This window comes from Pyxicephalus adspersus, chromosome 12 (assembly GCF_032062135.1).
Source record: "Pyxicephalus adspersus chromosome 12, UCB_Pads_2.0, whole genome shotgun sequence".
Lineage (NCBI taxonomy): Eukaryota > Metazoa > Chordata > Amphibia > Anura > Pyxicephalidae > Pyxicephalus > Pyxicephalus adspersus.
Genome location: NC_092869.1, coordinates 49,375,845 through 49,395,436, shown reverse-complemented (window position 1 = coordinate 49,395,436; position 19,592 = coordinate 49,375,845). Strand labels below are relative to the sequence as shown.

The 19,592-nt window shown below is 41.4% G+C and overlaps 4 protein-coding genes across 4 annotated transcripts in view; 2 read left to right on the top strand and 2 right to left on the bottom strand.

Moving 5' to 3' along the window:
• The window catches only part of ENTPD5 (ectonucleoside triphosphate diphosphohydrolase 5 (inactive)), a 38,450-nt gene extending 37,681 nt beyond the window's left edge, over nucleotides 1-769 (bottom strand). Inside the window, exon 1 of the mRNA XM_072428275.1 lies at nucleotides 722-769. Coding sequence (XP_072284376.1) covers nucleotides 722-726 — 5 coding nt within the window. The 5' untranslated portion in view covers nucleotides 727-769. The remainder of the gene's footprint in view (nucleotides 1-721) is intronic.
• Nucleotides 770-802: 33 nt separating this feature from the next.
• On the top strand, nucleotides 803-9,999 carry BBOF1 (basal body orientation factor 1). Its single transcript, XM_072428765.1, has 11 exons — nucleotides 803-867; nucleotides 1,116-1,368; nucleotides 3,016-3,081; nucleotides 3,297-3,440; nucleotides 3,520-3,600; nucleotides 4,571-4,641; nucleotides 7,009-7,153; nucleotides 8,288-8,781; nucleotides 9,276-9,380; nucleotides 9,451-9,510; nucleotides 9,821-9,999. Exons 1-11 carry the CDS (start codon nucleotides 836-838, stop codon nucleotides 9,936-9,938), a joined length of 1,569 nt encoding a protein of 522 aa, XP_072284866.1. The 5' UTR covers nucleotides 803-835; the 3' UTR covers nucleotides 9,939-9,999.
• A 292-nt stretch (nucleotides 10,000-10,291) lies between these two features.
• ALDH6A1 (aldehyde dehydrogenase 6 family member A1) lies at nucleotides 10,292-18,928 on the bottom strand. The gene is made up of 12 exons (XM_072428764.1): nucleotides 18,784-18,928; nucleotides 17,295-17,339; nucleotides 16,365-16,439; nucleotides 16,030-16,191; nucleotides 15,873-15,951; nucleotides 15,490-15,792; nucleotides 14,797-14,918; nucleotides 14,532-14,721; nucleotides 14,058-14,239; nucleotides 10,982-11,161; nucleotides 10,710-10,808; nucleotides 10,292-10,615 (listed from the first exon to the last, which is right to left on the bottom strand). The coding sequence occupies exons 1-12, from the start codon at nucleotides 18,808-18,810 to the stop codon at nucleotides 10,508-10,510; spliced, it is 1,572 nt and encodes a 523-aa protein (XP_072284865.1). The 5' UTR covers nucleotides 18,811-18,928; the 3' UTR covers nucleotides 10,292-10,507.
• Nucleotides 18,929-19,022: 94 nt separating this feature from the next.
• The window catches only part of LIN52 (lin-52 DREAM MuvB core complex component), a 23,228-nt gene continuing 22,658 nt past the window's right edge, over nucleotides 19,023-19,592 (top strand). The window contains exons 1-2 of the mRNA XM_072428766.1: nucleotides 19,023-19,135; nucleotides 19,352-19,426. Of these exons, the coding sequence (XP_072284867.1) occupies nucleotides 19,117-19,135; nucleotides 19,352-19,426 (94 nt within the window). The 5' untranslated portion in view covers nucleotides 19,023-19,116. The remainder of the gene's footprint in view (nucleotides 19,136-19,351; nucleotides 19,427-19,592) is intronic.

Sequence of the window (19,592 nt, the reverse complement as noted above, 5' to 3'; positions counted from 1 at the left end):
CCTCTGGGTAATCTACCATCATCATTGTACCTATATGCCCTCACACTGGATACCCTACCGTCATCATTGTACCCCTATCCCCTCACACTGGGTACCCTACCATCATCATTGTACTCTTATCCTCACCCTCTGGGTACCCCACCATCATCATTGTACCTATATGCCCTCACACTGGGTACCCTACTGTCATCCATGTACCCCTTATCTCCTAGCACCTGGGTTCCTTACCATCATCATTGTACCCCTATCCCCTCGCACTGGGTACCCTACCATCATCATTGTACCCCTATCCCCTCGCACTGGATACCCTACCATCATCATTGTACCTATATGCCCTCACACTGGGTACCCTACTATCATCCATGTACCCCTTATCTCCTAGCACTGGGTTCCTTACCATTATCATTGTACCCTTATCCTCTCACACTGGGTACCCTATCAAACACTCTTCCGCCATAACTCTATCTTCCTCAAGCCCACTCCCCCTTCTTTTCACAACTATATCTCAATCCCCCAAACAAGGCAATCTTAATGACTACACCCACACCCCCTTACAGGCATTATTGTCACTGCTTCATTATTCATGGCTCCGTGGTATCAACGTTAGGAGGTAGTGTGTTCGCCCCCCCCCCCGTACAGCGGGTCAGTGTTGAACCCCCCCAACCCATACACAGTCAAGTGTCACCCCACGTCAAAAAATACAGAGGTCTGTGTCAATCACCTCATTTTAACCAAAGCCGACTCTCCTTAATACTTCCGGTCATGTGACACGAGGGCCCGGGGCGGGGGGGTTAGTAAGGAGTCGTCGCCATGGAGACGCGCTAACATAGTAGAAATGGTTGGAAGAGGAGGAAAGCGGAGCCGTAGGTGAGTACAGCGGGTCTGGAAACCGGGTAAAGAACTAATACACAGAATTACATATAGTGTGGAGGATGCAGTCACAATTCTAAGAGTACATTCCTGGTGGCGATTCCCCTCAGATGATGGCAATTCCAAGTCCCAATATCGCGTGTGACGTCACCGGCTGGCGTTCCCCCATCCTAGGTCATGTGACTCGGGGTTACCCTCATTGTGTGTGTGTTCCTCATGTCATTATGATGTCATTCTACCTGCAGGAAAAAGAAGAAGGTGGGCAAACATGAACTCAGGACAGACAAAGAGTCAGAAGCAGAAAAGGCAAAGGCCAGCGCAGCAATCTGGGAGTCCAGGCTGAAGATGGCTGAGCTGTCTCGAATGCAGTACCGTGATACAGCCCGGACCCTGGCGCAGAATAATGAGGAGTTGAGTAGGAACCAATACCAGATGGAAAAAGACATGCTGGAGGTCATCAGCTACCTGAAGAAACAGGACCTGAAAAAAGATGAAATGGTGCATCCTCAACACCTCACCTGCTGGTCCCCAATCCATTCTCAACCCTGCTTTCCCTTCCATTTACTTCCAGCACCATACCTGCTGGTCCCTAATCCATACCCACCCCTGCTTTACCTTTAAATTACTTCCAACACCATACCCACTGATCCCTAATCCATCCCCACCCCTGCTTCCCCCCTACATTTACTTCCAACACCATACCTACTGATCCCTAATCCACCCCCCCCCTTTACCTTTAAATTACTTCCAACACCTCACCTGCTGTCCCTAATCCATCTCTACCCCTGCTTTCCCTTCCATTTAATTCCATCACCTCACCTACTTATCCCTAATCCACCCCCATCACAGCTTTCCCTTCAGTTTACTTTTAACACCTCACCTGCTGGTCCCTAATCCATCCCCACCCCTGCTTTCCCTTGTCTGCCTTTTACCATTTTATTCCAACACCTTACCTACTGATCCCCTGTCCTTCTCCGCCTCTGCTTTCCCTTCAAACCTTTACGTTTAACACATTTTTATGCTGATCCCGTCCATCCCCACCCCTGCTTTCCCTTCCGTTTACTTCCAACGCCTTACCTACTGATCCCCTGTCCATCCTCATCCCTGCTCTCCTCTCTACCATTTACTTCCAACTACTTACTTACTGATCCCCTATCAATCCCCACCCCTGATTTCCCTTCCATTTACTTCCAACACCACACCTACTGGTAACCTGTCCATTCCCGCCCCTGCTCTCTTCTCTACTATTTACTTTCAATATATTACCTACTGATCCCCTGTCTATCTCCAGTTCTGCTTTCCCTTCCATTCACTTCCAAGCCTTACCTACTGATCCTCTGTCTATCTCCAGTTCTGCTTTCCCTTCCACTATTTACTTCCAGCATCTTACCTACTGATCCCCTGTCCTTCCCCACCTTAGCTTTCCTTTCTGTTTAATTCCAACACCACAGCTACTGGTCCTGTCCATCTCCACCCCTGCTTTCCTTTCCACCGTTTACTTCCAACACCTTACTGATCCCCTGTCCATCTCCACCCTGCTCTATTTTCTACTATTTACTTCCAATACCTTATCTATTGATCTCCTGTCCATCTCCACCCCTACTTTCCCTTCCACTATTTAATTTTAACACATTACCTACTGATATATAATATTAACTATATAACTATATAATATACCTTTGGCACCTTCCCTGCCGATGCTATTGTCTGTCTGTCCTACACTGCTCCTCAATCTACTATATATCTGTGACTCCTTACCTGTTGGTGCCCCCTATCTGTCTCATTTCCTGTTGCGTTATTTAGCATATTCCTCCACCTTATTTGCTGATACTAGGCAAAAAAACATAGGAGTTCCAGCTCTTGCTTATGTTTTAGGAAAGATATTTATTCTAATTGGTTCCACATACCATTTAAAGAACACTTTTTTCAAATGTTTCAGAGAAAGTACCTGAGGGCTTCAAAACTTGCTATTGTCATAATTGTCTAATTGAAGGTTCATTCTACTATCTCTGATGAACTGGTGACATTCTAGTCCCTATCTTTATGTAGACAATGGCACTAGCCATAAAAGGTTCTACAAAATTCACTGGATGGACTTGAATATATAAAGTTCACGTGGATTCTCTTTTTGTTTTCTCCTAAAAGATTGAAGAATTGCAGCAAAAACTGAAAATGGAGAAGATATGGGCAGATGAAGAGAGACAGCAGCTGGTGAGTGTCTATTCTTTCTCTGCAGTGCTCCCCCTAAGTGCAAGTTTTATTTTGTGTTTCTCATAACTAACAGTGTTTAATGCCTTACTGTTATTGTATGAATATAATATGAATATATTGCAGAGCTCATATGTCATTTTCTTTCTGCCTTAAACATGCCATTTTCTCTTATCTTAATATTAGAACTTCACTAACAGTGTGAAGTCTTTTCACAGAAAGAGGCATTCAGGAAGCAGATTTCTGGCTTGGAAGAAAAATGCACCCAGAAAACTCAGGAAATGCAGATAATTCAGGCGGAGTTCAGGATGATGAAGGAATTCCGCAGACGTAAAGCAGGATTGGAGAAAGAGCTGGATGAGGTAATATCACAATACATATAAATAGTTTTGCTGCACTTTCTTCTGCTGATATACTCACCTATATGTTTTTTCCTTACAGATTAAAGAGAGCCTGCACCAAGCAAACCAGGAGCATAAAGAGTCATTGGTGGCCATGGAGAGGCGCTTTTTCCAGGATAAGGTGAGAATACCCATTATTGGCAAGTAAATAGGGGGGCTAATGGCATATTTCATTGTCAGTGAGGACAGGCAATACATATCACTTAACAGACCCATTGCTGCTTGAACACTACATGTTCTGTTATTAGAGCATCCTATTTTTTTTAATCATAGCAGAACTAATAAATATTGCTATCCCCCACTAGATAAAGTTTGTCTAGAGTTTTCTGTTGCATTGTATTGATTAATTTTGAATATAGAAAATGTTCCTGAACACAGTGTAAAATAAACATCCATTTGTATGAAAATATTTTGGCACCATGGGTCAGATTGGGTTTTGTTCATTTTCCTGTTGAAATTTTAGTAGAGCTTCTGCCAGAAACACTGACACGGTACATATATCAAGTTTGGAAGCTCCATAAAATGATCTCAGACACATTGGGCATGTAAAGACTATTTCTGATCAATAAGCATTTTACAAGGAATATTGGAAGAACATTCCCAATATGGAGAAATAGACAGTCTGCTGAAAGCAAGGTTTGTCAGTCATGATTTCTATTCAACACTGAATGACAGCGGTAACTATCACACAGAACACAATTTTTAACATTTCATTATCAAAAGGATTTTATGTTTACTTCAAAGGCTCAAATATCCAGTTTGATCAGGGGTGCCTAGTTGTTTGCATACAAATGAATAGTGTTCATCAGTTAAACTTTGATATTTTTCTTTTGAATATTTTAAAAAGAAGATCATTGAGACCCAATTATGCAATCACTAGCATAGTTATATAGCATGATGGGGTCTCCTGTCACCAGATTCAGGAAGATGCTGGAGTTCTGTATCTCTAAATATATATAACAGATGAGCAATTCACTGACTAAAAGCCCAACTAGAGCCAGGATGTCCCTCATACAAGGCATCTGAGACAATAATAACTAGTGCTGCAATGCCTGACATCTACTGACTTAATGGTTGAATGTTTTCCTCAGCAACGCCTGGAGAAAGAGGCAGAGAAGAAAATTGCAATTCTGGCAGAAAAAGCTCATAGTGAGGCCATCATGTAAGAAAAAACAAACATAACTGTCTGAGCATTCCTTTCTTCTCTACAAATTTGCTCATTCTGCTTGGCACTGACCCTTTTTTTCCCCAACAGTTTGTCTTTACTTTAATGTGTGTTCATTCATGGCCGTTGCCTGCTGGTTGTTGTTTAGAGAGTATGGTTTGTGCCTGTTCCAGGTATTCAGCCAGAATTTGGCCTAATCTAAAGTCAGTGCTTTTTCCTGGTCTACAGTTGATCCTTAGTATTCAGTTATATCCAAATAAATGTAAATGATGTTGGTTTAGGTAGATATAGTCATGGTTTTAGTTCTTGGTGCACAGAACCTTTTCATACAGTTGTCCTTGGCACACAGTGTTATGTTTTAGAATAAATTAGTAAGTGTCCATGTACAATGTTGGATTTTACTGTACAGATTCTGTTATATTTGGGTGAATATTTAATATTAAGTCTTAGTTACTCTATACAGATTTGAGTCTTGGTGTTATGTCTAGATTACATTTACAATGGGTTCTCAGTGTACATTCAGTGTCTGTTCTCAGCATGGAGTTTTGGTTTAAGGTGTACATTAAGGAGAGTGTTTTTATTGATCCCCCTGTAAATTTGTCTATAATATTTGTTATACATATAGCATTTCCTATTGTGATAGCCTGACAAGGGAAACATTTATAAATAGATGAATAGAATAGAAGTGATTTTTTTTTTTTGGGTGAACAATCAAAAATGATCACACACATAAAACCTGTTTGCATGGTTTCTTAAACACATTGTAGTGTAAAGGTTCACTTACTCAAACCATCTGTTTAAACTGAATCCAGTTAGGTAGGTCCTCTTTATAAATAGTTGTTGGTAAAATAAAGGAAATTGTAAATTAGATGGTAAAATATGTGGCCATTTTCTCCCAGCCATACAGTTAACAAAGCAATCATTTAACAAAGGAATATAATGAGAAAATTCATTTCATTCATTTCTGGTGTAACGTTGGTTGTTTTTGTGCATTTGTTGATTCATAATAAAGGATGGCTCTAACCTCACAGTGACGGTCCTCATTGTTTAGTGTTAATTTGCAGTGTGTGGGTGGTGTTGGGTCTGGTGTACAGTTAATTTTGTCTCTCAGTCTACAGTGTTGGTTCCAGTTTTTCAGTTCATGTTGGGTGTTAGTGCAGTGGATGTTGAAATGTATAATCAAAACTGGGTCTTATAAGTATATGGTGTTTGTTTACAACATGACATTGATGTACAATCAGGCACCACCCGAAGCACAAAAAAAACAGCACTCGATGCTGGATTATAGTGTTCAGTACTTGGTCTGGGTAAAAAGTTTGTGTTGGTTTTTATTGTGTAGTCTGAAGGTGCATTCAATGCTAGCCTGTGTTGGAGTGTGTAGTGCCTACTGTGTTGTAGTGTATGCTGTTGGTTCTGTGTACAGTTGATTCCAGGTCTTAGTGTATGGTGTTGAATCTCAGGTACAGTGTTCGATTTCATTGTGCAGTTGATTTTTGATGTTGTGGAAGATGTTGGGCTGTACAATGTTTGTTTTCAAAGCATCATTAATTTCAGGTGTACATTCCATATTGGGTCTTGATGTACAGTCAGGCCTTAGTGTATAGCTTTGGGTCTTCATATAGAGGGTTAGTTGTCAGTGTGCAGTTGCTTTAAGGTTTATTTCTAGGTCTAAGAGGCTTATTTTCCAAAAAATGGTGATCAGATAAATGAGTGCCACTGATAAACTGATATTCAAAATCAGATAAATCAAAATGCAGCCTTCTTGCCACATTTAAAAGTAGTAAAAAGAGACATTAGACTTACATTGTGTTCATCAGGGTGAATGTAGCAGTAGTGCCAGCTTATTGGTACTGCATGTAAAAGTGCAAAAGTGGTGATCAGGGCGTTTAAACCAAATTCCAGTGATCCCCTTTGTAGCCTGTGACTTTCTTCGCTTTCCAAGTGGTGAATGCTAACTGGGAGTCAGTCTGATCCCTATTTAAAGTCTGGTGATCAACATCTTTCAAAACTAAAAGTAGTAATTCTGCAATCTTTTCAGCTGATTGTCAGTTTCAGCAAATATGAAAAAGCATTATTCGTACATCTGTACATAAGGTCTTGGTGTGATTGGTGTTGGGTCTAATTTGCAGTTTTGTTTTTTAGTTTGTTGTTGATGTTGGGTTTTAAAATAGTGTTGAGTTTGGGTTTACATTTGATGCTTGGTCTTAGCATATGGTGTTCAGTCAGTGTTGATGTACAATCAGTCCTGTGTGCTGTCATTATCTGAAGGAAATGTGTAGTGTCTAATCCTGCATGTGGTGCTTAACTTCAATACCTTCACAAAGGATGTTCCTGGCAACAGAATTCCTTGTTCTATTCCCACAGGCAGTTGGAAAATGCAGGAAAATCTATCTTCAGGGAGAATGTACAGCTGAAAGAGGCCATCTCTTATCATGTGAGTGAAGCATGCAAGTTACTGAAGACCATCACACAACTTAAGGATGAGAAAGAACAACTTCTCCTGGAGAAGGTTAATACAACATGCCTCTGCCTGCATTTTAGCAGTATACGTATGAGTCTTTGTTTACCTACATCTCTTCTCAATTTATAGCAGATATTTGCCCACATGTTTATTAGATGATGAATCCGATCTTTAGGCTAACCCCTAACCCCAGACAATAATTTACTATTAGACTGCAGAAAGGGACACAGGGGTAAGCTTCCTATCATTTAAATAGGTGGGAACTAATACTATACTACTTTTTAATGAAGGGCATTATGCCTTTAAACATCTTAAAGGTAAGGTGGAACTTCTCAGCCACAGAACAATAACATGTTTATAGTAAGTAATCTTACATGCCCATTAAATGCTCTCTTTGAGTTACTATAGGTTAATGCCTATGATTTGGCAGACAGTATGTTACTCCGTCATATTGACTCTGTCTGCAACTTTTACACTTGAAAAAGTAAAAATAACAGAGACTGTTGATCCAGGACACATCCAATTGCCTCGTGGAATCAGGAAGGAATTTTTCCCCTGTTGAAGCAAATTGTACCTGGACCAACTATGTCTTATAGGGTTTTATATCTGGGGTATGTTTACTTCCCTAGTGATTGAAGTTGATGGACTTATGTCTTTTTTCAACCTGACCTACTATGTATCTATATGAAAAAAAGATTCCACTGTGTTTTTGTCACCGTTCTCTTTACTGATCTTTTGCATACTGTGACCATTGCCTGTTTAGAATCTATGAAGCCTGTCACAAATCGCTGTGGCTCAGCAGCCTGAAACCCTCCTATCTCCTCTCCTCTTTTATGTCTTGTCAACCTTTCCCTCTTCTCTCTCTTGCATCTTTACTAAAGATTACATTACTGCAAGAATTAGATACATTTACTTATTGTTACTTTATAATTTTCTTCCTGTAGTTGTTACTACAGGAACACATACTTTACAGGATGCTAGCTTCAATTGGAGATATTTTTTTAACAATTAAATGTATATTTCATGTGACTAGATATTCTAAACCATACTTCTGTTTGTGATTTTTAGAAAACAATTATAATGGGATGAAATAATAAAAATGTGCAATACACATAATGTGTTCAAAGTTCATAATGTGTATATGTTGTCAAATAGGTCTCATATTTTCTCATCTTTGCCCAGGAAACCAGTGAAAAGTTGGTTCAGGAAAAAGTTTTACAAGTGTCCCAAAAAAACACACAGATCCAGGAATTAAAGAGGACTGTGCAGACCCTGGAACATGCTGTACAGCAGATGAAGACAGAGCTAGAAAAAAGTGTACAGCAAAAGCCAATTCAGGCACAAGAAGCAAACTCGTCAAGAAGTGATGAGCTTCAGAAGCTAAAAAAGCTTTTGGAACTTAAGGATCGAGAAATAAACCGAGTTAAAAAGCTGGCCCACAATATTCTACAGGAGAGGACAGAGGTAGAGCAATTTTTCCTGGAAGCACTGGAGCAGGTGAAGCAGGAAATCAATTCCAGCAGAAACTGTTATCAGAAGATGGCACAGGCAGCCTACAACAGCCGTATGATGCAGGCAGCTGCAGGAGTAGAACATTACCCTAAGATCAGAACCTTTCATAACAAAGAACACAGTACCAATGATGTCAATCAAGACATGAAAGAGGCTGAGAAATGGTAACAAGATACAAGACTATCACTGCATACTAGAATTGTCCTTCCTTCCATATCACCTCGTCACACTCTTGTGGTTAAATAGGACCACAACCCTGCCTTGTCTCTACTCAATTGCTTTAGCCTTAACATGGCCTTATTACACCTTTCTCATTATGGTCACCCTATATGTATGTCCAGTCCTTATAGTTCAATTATACCCCACCCTTACTACTGATATTGTTACACCCTCTACCCCCTTTCTCCTAATATATTCATGTCATTATTAGGTTCCACACCTTTCATTTATAACTATCTTTCCTAATATTTCTATCCCCCATTATGGTCTCACATTTCCATCCTGTAATATAGTTACTTATAATATAGTTATACTCTTCCAACTACATCCACTCCTCTCACTATTATCCTAAGATACTTGCACTCCTCAAACCTTTTACCTACTGCTTTGATCATGTCACCTGGTATTAGAATGCTCACCTTTTATTTCTTCACTCTAGGTCCCATTTAGAGAGTGGGAAAGTTGACATTACAGATCTAACCTGGGAGCAGAAGGAGAAAGTTCTGAGACTTTTGTTTGCAAAGATAAACACCTCTGTTCCCCAGTAAGTGAGAGACTGAGGATGTTATCTGCACTTTTTGGACATTGTACTGACTTTTTCTCTTTTATATTAGAAAAAGGATCCCCATTGTTAGAGCTGTGATGTCTTCTGCAGCTAGAGAGATTAATTCCAGGTAAGATGTAATGGTGGCAGAGGTAAAGGGGAGGAATGGAATCAGAAACTCCTGTCTATACTAGGCAAAGCTGTTACTGTAGTTGATTTTTTAGCCCCTGGTGGTGTGAGTGTTTTTGGGAATATCATTTGCAGGTGACTTACTCAAAAAACTCCATACTTATTACATACTAAATGTGCAGAAAGAGTATGGCTGTTAGATACTAGCAGATTGGTTTTCACCTTTAAAATACATGCAAACCACAGGCATTTCCTGGGAAAATGGTTGGTGTGGAGGACCATTGTCCTAATGACCTTTGTTTTATCTCTAGGGAAACTATGGAGATAACCAGCAATACAATCTTTATAACACAGCAAGTTCCAGAACAATCTGCATCCAGTGGGATATTACCTGCTATCCATCCTACAAAATGTCACACCTTGGGCTGAGATGCAGCAGAATGCATTGCTTTTTTTTTCTTTAACAAAAATAATAAAATGTACAACAAGCTTAGTGTGTGTGTGTGTGTGTGTGTGTTTTTGTTTGTTTAACCTCAGAAAAGCCAATATTCTGCACAAAATAATGGCTTAAAGTATGGTCAATGCAAGAAGTGTGCACAATGCTACTCGGCCTAGAAACTGGAAATACCAACAATTTTCATTTCAGCACGGCATTTCACAGTCCAACCTCTAACAGTAATACTGAGTGGACAAAGCCTGAAATTGTGGAACTAAAAGGTGTTTCTGTAGTAATTCAAACCTATATATAGAAGTCCAGGTTCCAGTAGTGGTAGAATTGTAGATTTTTCTTAGCATATCAAGATTGGTTAGCTTTTATTTAGTGTGTAACAATGAGTTAAAAAAAGACATTCTTTTCATTTTCATTTTGTTATGTTGCTCAGCACAAGTGTTCAAAGCTATACCGAATTGATACACTAAGCTCCATTCCATCCATTTATTGTGTGTCCGTCCATAGAAGCCTCTGCAGGGCCCTTGTCACTCCAGGAAAGTCAACCACTTTATGAACGACCCATTGTCGGCATCACCACAGCTGGGCTGGTCACTGTAGCATCTTCTTCTTTCCACTGTGAGGTGACTGTTTTAAGTTGAGTATAGAAGTAAACCCCCTAAAGAGATAAAAGTAACATGACACTCCACACCTATAAAAAAAACAAAACAAAAATACACACATCCCCATCATAGACCAGGTCCTGAGCTTACCTGCTTTCCATAGAAATTGGTGTCTCCCCGGAAGGAAGCTCGAGATCCAGTAAAAGAGAACATTGGCAGGGGCACAGGGATGGGAACATTGACACCCACCTATGAAAGGGACATTTTCCTTAGTAGTTACTAAAGTAAAACATACTGCTCAATAATACAAATCTCATAGAATTCTGGGCTTAAGACCATATGTCCAACACCACATATAACCAAACACAGACATTAGGGTTTAGCAGCAACACCTTTCCCATCCCCCCATGGTTTGTACATACCTGGCCTACATCTGCCAAGTGAGTGTACTTTCGTGCTGTGGCTCCGTTTGTAGTAAAGATGGCTGTGCCGTTTCCATAGGGATTGTTATTTACAATATTAATTGCTTCATCCAAGTTGTCTGCTTCTAAAACAACCAAAACTGGGCCAAAGATCTCTTCCTTGTAGCAGGTCATGTCTGGCTGCAGGAGGCACAGGTAAACCAAAGATCAGCCATTTCTCCTCCTCAGTCACTGAACATATAGAATATGAACCCAAACACATGCCCTGCCCTAGGTATAAACAGCATCTGAGCATACCTACATAAAACCTAACTTACACCAACAGTGATCACAAGCCTATTCCCCACAGAAGTGCAATCCTGTATTACTGACCCAGAACATAAACTGCTGCCATTTCACTACACAGATTACAGGTAGTCCCCGGGTTACATACAAGATAGGGAGTGTAGGTATGTTCTTAATTTGAGTTTGTATGTAAATCAGATTAGGTACAATATTTTAATAATGCAATTAGGACAGATGTTTGTCTCAACAGATTAGGCAGCATGGTGTCAGATACTGTATACAATCCTCACTTAGTTAATTACAAATCTCTCAGAAAGCAGATTGTGAATGTCTATGGGCCCTATTTTTTCAGTAATATCTTTAGAGTGCTTTAGATAGCACAGTAATGCATACAGTGGGTTTACTGGAGGGCTAACCTAGAATTTACTAAGGAATAAACAAATATACATATAGTTTGTAGATCTTGTGTTTTACCTATAGACAGTAGTGTAATATAGAGAAGGATATTGTGACCCAAAAATGTCATTTGTTCCAAAAGAGGCAACAAGAGCTTATAATGTCATATAGTAGGTCAGGTTGAAAAAAGTCCATCATGTTCCACCACTAGGGAAATAAAAATATCCCAGATGAACCCCTATGGACATAGTAGGTCCAGAGGAAGGCAAAAAAAACCCTGGTATAATTTGCTTCAAAAGGGGAAAAAAATTATTTCCTGATTCCATGAGGCAATCGGATGTTCCCTGGATCAGCAGTCTCTGTTATCTTTACTTTAAAGCTTTAATCCCCAGTTATATTCTGATCTAGCATCTGAACCCCAATTTCTCTGGAACGGGGGGGAGGCGGTACAGGTGACCAAAATAGAGGTGCAAGTGGGGGACACTTATGGCTAACACCACCTACAATTGAATCGCTAAGGCATCGTCAGAGAACTCTGCCCATCAAAAAACCCCTACCCTGTTACGTTAGAAGCCTCCAGCTTCTAATGTAACAGGATGATACGTTAGAAGCTAGGGGCTTCCAAGGGCATAGTTCAGTGTTTAATTTATTTCAAAGTAGGCCTACACATGGACACTTGTTGTAACAGGTAAAATTAAAAAAATATTAAAACTTTTAAAAGTTTATAAACTGTGTTATGTTTTGCGGCTCCAGACTATTTTTCTTTAGTGGAAGAGGAGGCAAAATGGCTCTTTTGATAGTAAAGGTTGCTGACCCCTGCCCTAGACAGTATGAAGCATGCATGTTGTTAGCTCCCAAGTGCAAAACTTTACATTTATATATATTAAAAGTCATTTGCCACTTGGCTGCCCAATCACACAGTACATCCAGGTCTGCTTGTAGATTATAGACATCCTGTATGTACTCCGGGGTACACCATTAAATCTTAGACCCAAGTATGAATCATTAATTGATTGAACTCTCTGGATGTGGTCTTTAGGCCAGTTCTCTATCAGTTTACAGATTGACTTTTCTAAACCTATTGACCCTACTTGCATATTAACTGTCCGTGGAGTGGCAAAGTCCAGGTACACTATATAAACACTCCACTGTCTACTTTCCTCCTCATAAAAAGAAAGTAAATTTGTTTGACAACTTTAGTTTTTCTCGAAGTCATGATGACTATCACTTAAAAATTTTTAAGAGAAACTCCTGTATGTGGTTCTTTATCAAACTCTTGGGCCTTTGTTAAACTACCTGGTTTGTAGTTATTTGGTAATGACTTTGCTCCCTTTATAAAGATAGGAACCACATTGGCCTTACACCAATCCATTGGTACCATGCCAGTGATTATGATTAAAGAGTCTAAAAATTAGAAATAATGGCTTTAAAATAACTGAACTCAGCTCTTTGAGGACATGTGGATGTAATCCATCAGGTCCTGGTGGTTTGTCAACCTTAATTTTGCCCAACTGTTTCTCAATCATATCAATTTTGAGAATTGTGAGCCGCAGTGACTCTATTGCTATTATGAATTTGGACTTGAGCTCTGCCATTTTCCTTTGTGTACAGAGCTAAAAAAATCTGCCTTTTCTTCATCCCTAGTTACCAACCCAGAAACATAATTTAAGGAGCCTAAATGTGCAGATCTTATCTTTTTGCTAATAATATATGGGAGTTTGCCATACTTTTCTTTGCATTCTGCCTTATGTCAAGAATGCTATTAATTTTTCCACAACACATCAGTTTTTTAGTAGCCAGTATTTATATAGCACTGACATAATATGCAGCACTTTACAAAGTTTATGATCATATCACAAATGTCAATATGTATTTATCCAAGTACATCACAGCTTTATCCGTAGGCACTGTTTTATTAAGCCCTGAGCAAAAATTGTCCCTGAAAACATGCCAGCACCAATTACACTCTCCAGTATCTGGGCATCTGGATAGCTGAATGTTTTAACATAATAATGTAAATGCTGGGCTGTAGGGTGTATCAGGGACTGTATAAATAACTATAAATTAGGTAGAATAGTGACACAGGTATGATTTTAATCTGTGTAGCAGTATGCTCTGCACTCTTGTTTTTAGTGATATTTCAATGATGTTCAAATGTTTGGCCAATTAAATATGGGGAAAGTCAGCAAATTTCCATGATGTATACTTTTAAATTTTAAAGAGGAGTAGTTGGTGGCCTGAGATTAATGAAGCATCCAATTATACATTGCTGCCTCCATGATCAAACAGTCTTTCTGCAAAGTTCCTGCATATATAACTACAAATTGCTGAAATATGCTCTGTTACATTGGCTACAATGCCCTGGATCCATGCATTGACCTTCTCATATACATACCGTCACATTGGCAAGAATAGTCGGTCCCACAAAGTTACCATTCTCATAGCCTTTTACTTTGACATTTCTTCCATCTAGAAGCAAAGTGGCCCCCTCTTTTACACCACTCTCTATCAGGCTGCACACCCTCTGTTTTGCAGATTTACTGATCAGCGGTCCCAAGTCAGCTCCAGGCTGGTCCCCTGAATCAGGAAGGAAGTGTTCAATATATTAGAGGGAAACGTACAGGAAGTTATAGCTATAATCATGAAGCAGCACTACAATTAGTTTTTTGCATATCACAAGATCATATTCTTGGTAACCTGCCATCATTGCAGTTTTCATGCCACAGATAAATACGGGTACTGGCAGCAGTTCTGGTGGAAATATTGATAATGTATAAACGAAAAGAAAATTTAAGTGGCGATACATCTTCCAGGAACACCTTTGCAATGGTAGAGACTAGCACACATCTAAAGATTACTGTTCTCTTACCAGAATTTACTCTTAATTTCTTTGCCCTTTCCACAAGTTCTGGAAGCCATTTCTTGGCTTCCCCAACCAGAACAGCGGTTGATAATGCCATACATCGTTGCCCAGCTGCACCAAAAGCTGCTCCCACCAACTGATTTAAGGTGTTCTCTTTATTAGCATCTGGCATGACAACCCCATGGTTCTTGGCTCCCTGTAAAAGACAACATAATTAAACATCAATGTCTGTAGAGGCAGGCCAGCCCCTCTCCACAACATTATGTCATACCATGTTGCTCTGGACTCTCTTTCCATTTCTTGAGCCTCTCTCATAAATATATTCACCAGCTTGGTTGGAGCCCACAAAGCTGATTGCCCTTATGGATGGATAGTCGCAGATAAAATTCACAGCTGCAAAGACACAAAAGATACAAAACATGAACCCATAAAGGAATGCTAAAAGCATAACTGTTTATTATTATTACTACAGAGTATTTATATAGTGCCACCATATAAAGCAGCACTGTACAAAGTTCATAGTCATGTGACTAGCTGTCCCACAAAGGGGCTCACAATGTAATGTCCCTACCATAATCATATGTGTTTAATACAGTCTAAGGTCGATCTCGGAGGGTAGCCAATTAACCTAACTGCATGTTTTTTTTGGAATGTGGGAGGAAACCAGAAAAAGAGGTACCCAGAAGAAACCCACACAAAGATGGAGAGAACCTGTAAACTCCATGTAGATAGAGCCCTGGCGGAGAATCAAACCTGGGACCCGGTGCTGCAGAGACCAAAGCACTTACCTCTGAGCCACTGTGCTGCCTGTTTATCTGGTATTACATGGACAGACTGCTTCCCTGAAGGGTTTACTTTCTGCTTAACACAGGGCAAGGTTCTACTCAACCACAAGCTCAGGTCATATGGATTTGTTGTACAAAACAGATATATGTTTTACAACCCAACTTACTGCTGCTCTTACCTGCATGTTGCCCATGAATAATGTTCAGTGTCCCATCAGGAGCTCCAGCATCTTGTAGCAAACGAGCCAGAAACATTGTGGCTCCAGGAACGCGCTCAGAGGGTTTCATAAGGTAAGTGTTCCCACATACCATCCCCATCGGGAACATCCAAAGAGGGATCATGGCAGGGAAATTAAAGGGTGCAATCCCAGCACAGACACCCAGGGGAAGGCGGAAGGTGTAAGTGTCCATGTCCTTTGTGAGGGAAGGGAGTGTTTCACCAAGCATGAGTGAGGTCACACTACAGGCATGCTCCACCACCTCTGTAAAAGGACAAATTTCAAAATGTAACTACAGACAATGCATTCTGACCTGAAAGTAAGGTTCATCTCTACAGTCTTACGTAGTCCGCGAAACACATCTCCTTCTGCATCAGCCAGAGTTTTCCCCTGTTCCAATGTGATCAGACGAGCCAGTTCTTTCTAAAAGGAAAGTTTATAGAATCATTTATAGGCTCTAGAGATACCCCAGCATGGTGCAACCTTGGCTGCCACCCCTACCAGATTATCCTTGATAAGCTGCTGGTAGCGTAGAAAGATCTGTTGTCTGTTGAGGATGGATGTATCTGACCAAGCAGGGAATGCTTGTTCACAAGATTTTACTGCAGCTTCCATCTCACTCTGCGTGGCCAGGGGAACCTGTCCAATCACCTCACTGGTGGCCTAAAAGTGACAGAACATTAAACATGAGTGGACTATGCACCATCCAAAGGTCAGTCATTTTACCAAACAAGAAAATAGCAGATCACCAAGATAGAAAAAATGGTGGAGGGAAGAGACAGAGAAAGTCAGTTCCCCTGGATTTCTAGAACTAAAAATCACAAAGCAAAGCTTACCGGGTTGTGAATATCAATCCAGTCTGAGGTCTCCGAATCAACAAATTGCCCATTTATGAATAGTTTTGTCTTAGGCTGAAAAACAAAAACTCAATAATTATATGTATTTGTTCTGCAAGATGAATTCCTAATATTAACTACAATACAGCTGTAAGCCCGGGACTTAACCCAGCACCAGATTCCACGTTCTCTGACCGGTATCAAATCTTACCCAATTGTCTCAGCAAACCTTAATATTTCTTATCACCAAAGTCTAAAACAAAATGAACATTAGAAATTCCTCCTCCTATGAAGAAAAATAGAGGAACTCACAAGATTATAAAATACCACCCCTCCCCCAAATAGGAGTCCAACGACTTTACCAAGTCATATCACCAGTGACTGATAAGCTCACCAGAACCATATCATCACCAGATTTCAGTCAGTCATATGATACCCTCCTTCCATCATCACAATAGGCTTTCTGAGCCATATTATTCTCTATGATCAGAGGAGCTCATCAAGTCAGATTGATCATCAGTAGCAGACCAACTCATCTAACCATATGATTCCCCAGCACCAAAGACCTATTAGATCATTGAACCATACCATTACACCAGAATATTCCCTCAAAAGATTCACTGGTCCACATTTTCCTCCGCATGTACAAAGAGTAACATGGGTAGCCTATTCTCACATGCCCAGTAAACAAAGAAATGTTTGGTAGTCATACACTGTGCAGGGATCCAACTAGAGCAAATAAACATTGGACCCGTTCTATTCTGGGCAATTTGTAGATATGGGCAGGTTTAAATGAGTTGGTCACATCTCTGATGCCAGTGGCCTACAACCCCTCCAGGAGACCATATTCTTAATTTTTAGGACACCTACACAGGAAGAATCCATTGGACTTTAGGGTGGATCAATAAGGTAAAGAGGACAGCAACTTACCACAGCAGAAGATGAATAGTTGGCACGATGGATCCGAGCAGAGGCCTGATAAAGATATGTGATTAAAAGGATAGATTCAGTTTTTTTCTTTATTGTTCCTTTACACATAGAATTTATCTAGTCTACAACTTCCCTCTCCCACAACTACACAGCTCCAGACTTATATAGCCCTGTATCCGCTCCCCCCAACCATTATATAGCCCTGGATCCGCTCCCCCCAACCATTATATAGCCCTGGATCCACTCCCCCCCAACCATTATATAGCCCTGCCCAACCATTATATAGCCCTGGGCCGGCTCCCTCCCCCAACCATTATATAGCCCTGGGCCGGCTCCCTCCCCCAACCATTATATAGCCCTGGGCCCGCTCCCTCCCCCAACCATTATATAGCCCTGGGTCCACTCCCCCCAACCATTATATAGCCCTGGGTCCACTCCCCCCAACCATTTAGACCTGGATCCGCTCCCCCCCAACCATTATTTAGACCTGGATCTGCTAACCCCCTCGCCCCAACCATTATATAGCCCTGGATCTGCTAACCCCCTCCCACAACTATTATATAGCCCAGGATGGGCAAACCCCCCCCCCCCCCCCCTCAGCATTATATAGCCCTTGATCTGCTAACCCCCTCCCACAACTATTATATAGCCCAGGATCCGCTACCCCCCAACCATTATATAGCCCTGGGTCCACTCCCCCCAACCATTTAGACCTGGATCCGCTGCCCCCCAACCATTATTTAGACCTGGATCTGCTAACCCCCTCCCACAACCATTATATAGCCTGGGTTCGGCAAAGCACCCTCCCCCTCAGCATTATATAGCCCTGGATCTGCTCCACCCCAACCATTATATAGCCCTGGATCCGCTCCCCCCAACCATTATATAGCCCTGGATCCACTCCCCCCAACCATTATATAGCCCTGGACCTGCTAACCCCAACCATTATATAGCCCTGGATCCGCTCCCCCCCAACCATTATTTAGACCTGGATCTGCTAACCCCCTCCCACAACCATTATATAGCCCGGATCCGCTCCCCCCAACCATTATATAGCCCGGATCCGCTCCCCCCAACCATTATATAGCCCTGGATCCGCTCCCCCCAACCATTATATAGCCCTGGATCCGCTCCCCCCAACCATTATATAGCCCTGGATCCGCTCCCCCCAACCATTATAAAGCCCGGATCCACTCCCCCAGTATATAGCTCTGGTTCATCCACTTTTGGGCTGCCAGTATATAGATTGGGTCCTCTTGGCTGGGCTTTCTCCCTGAAATAAGGCCATCACCCCCTAGGTCTCAGTCCCCTAATTATAGAGCTCAGATTCCTCTGATTTGCTCCCAGTTTGTGTAGCATTGGTTCCCCTGGTGCCGCTCAATATTTCGTTCTGCTCCCCTCCACTCCCATAGCTTCTGTTTCTCTATAGTTCCGCCTGCCCCGGTTCCTTCCATACTGGTACTGGTACTGGTACTGGTACTGGTCTCACCCGCACGATTCTCTCCAGCCGCATCATTTTCCCAATGTTCTGCAGACCTTCTCCTGACTCCTCCTTCAGACTTCTTATTGGCTACAAGGGACACGGCCCTCTCTAAAAGTCTTGTAATTGGCCAGGATATTTGACCTAAGTCTAGGCTGTCAAGGTCTGACCTTTTGACTCCTCCCTGGGGAGGAGGGGACTTTTTTTTCATGCTTAAAGGTCACTTCCGAGTCACGTGCAGTCGTTCCATTGTCCGGAAAAGTGACCCGTATTTCCGGGTGTAGAAAAATGGCGGCTGGATAGGTCAGCTGACTGCTGTCACATGATCTTCATCTTCAAATAATGGCGGCGACGGCAGAGGGTAAGTGAAATGTATTTCCCTGTATGAGGTCCAGTAAGAGCAAATCCTTTCCAATCATACCAATAGAGATGTGAAATTCTGAGCTCTGTAATGAAAGATCTCCTACATTATGATTATTGGGAAGTCACATCTGCACCCTGCTTATTATCATTGGACTGCAGGCTTTTTGAGGGGAATTTTATGTATTGAAGATATTCTGATTGTTTTCTTCCCCAGGCACTGAACTGGAGACCTCATTACTGAGCTTTGAGAAACTGGACCGGGCGTCACCTGATCTGTGGCCAGAGCAACGTAAGTGGCCCGTTCGGTATTGATGGGCCTAATATTTACACCCTAGGTTTAGCCATTGTTATACACCGATGTGACCCCACAGTTCTGTCTATATAGGGTTAGGGGACCTCCTGCCAGTGACCCCACAATTCTATCTATATAGAGAAATCAGGACCTCCTTCCTCCT

Coding starts and splice junctions, on each gene's coding strand:
- ALDH6A1 (XM_072428764.1), bottom strand. CDS start 18,810: ATGATGCGGCTGGAGAGAATCGTGCGG. Junction 17,340..18,783: donor GGCTGGAGAGAATCGTGCGG/GTGAGACCAGTA, acceptor TATCTTTATCAG/GCCTCTGCTCGGATCCATCG. Junction 11,162..14,057: donor CTATTCTTGCCAATGTGACG/GTATGTATATGA, acceptor TGCCTCCTGCAG/CCAGACATGACCTGCTACAA.
- BBOF1 (XM_072428765.1), top strand. CDS start 836: ATGGTTGGAAGAGGAGGAAAGCGGAGCCGTAG. Junction 7,154..8,287: donor AACAACTTCTCCTGGAGAAG/GTTAATACAACA, acceptor ATCTTTGCCCAG/GAAACCAGTGAAAAGTTGGT. Junction 9,511..9,820: donor GCTAGAGAGATTAATTCCAG/GTAAGATGTAAT, acceptor TTTTATCTCTAG/GGAAACTATGGAGATAACCA.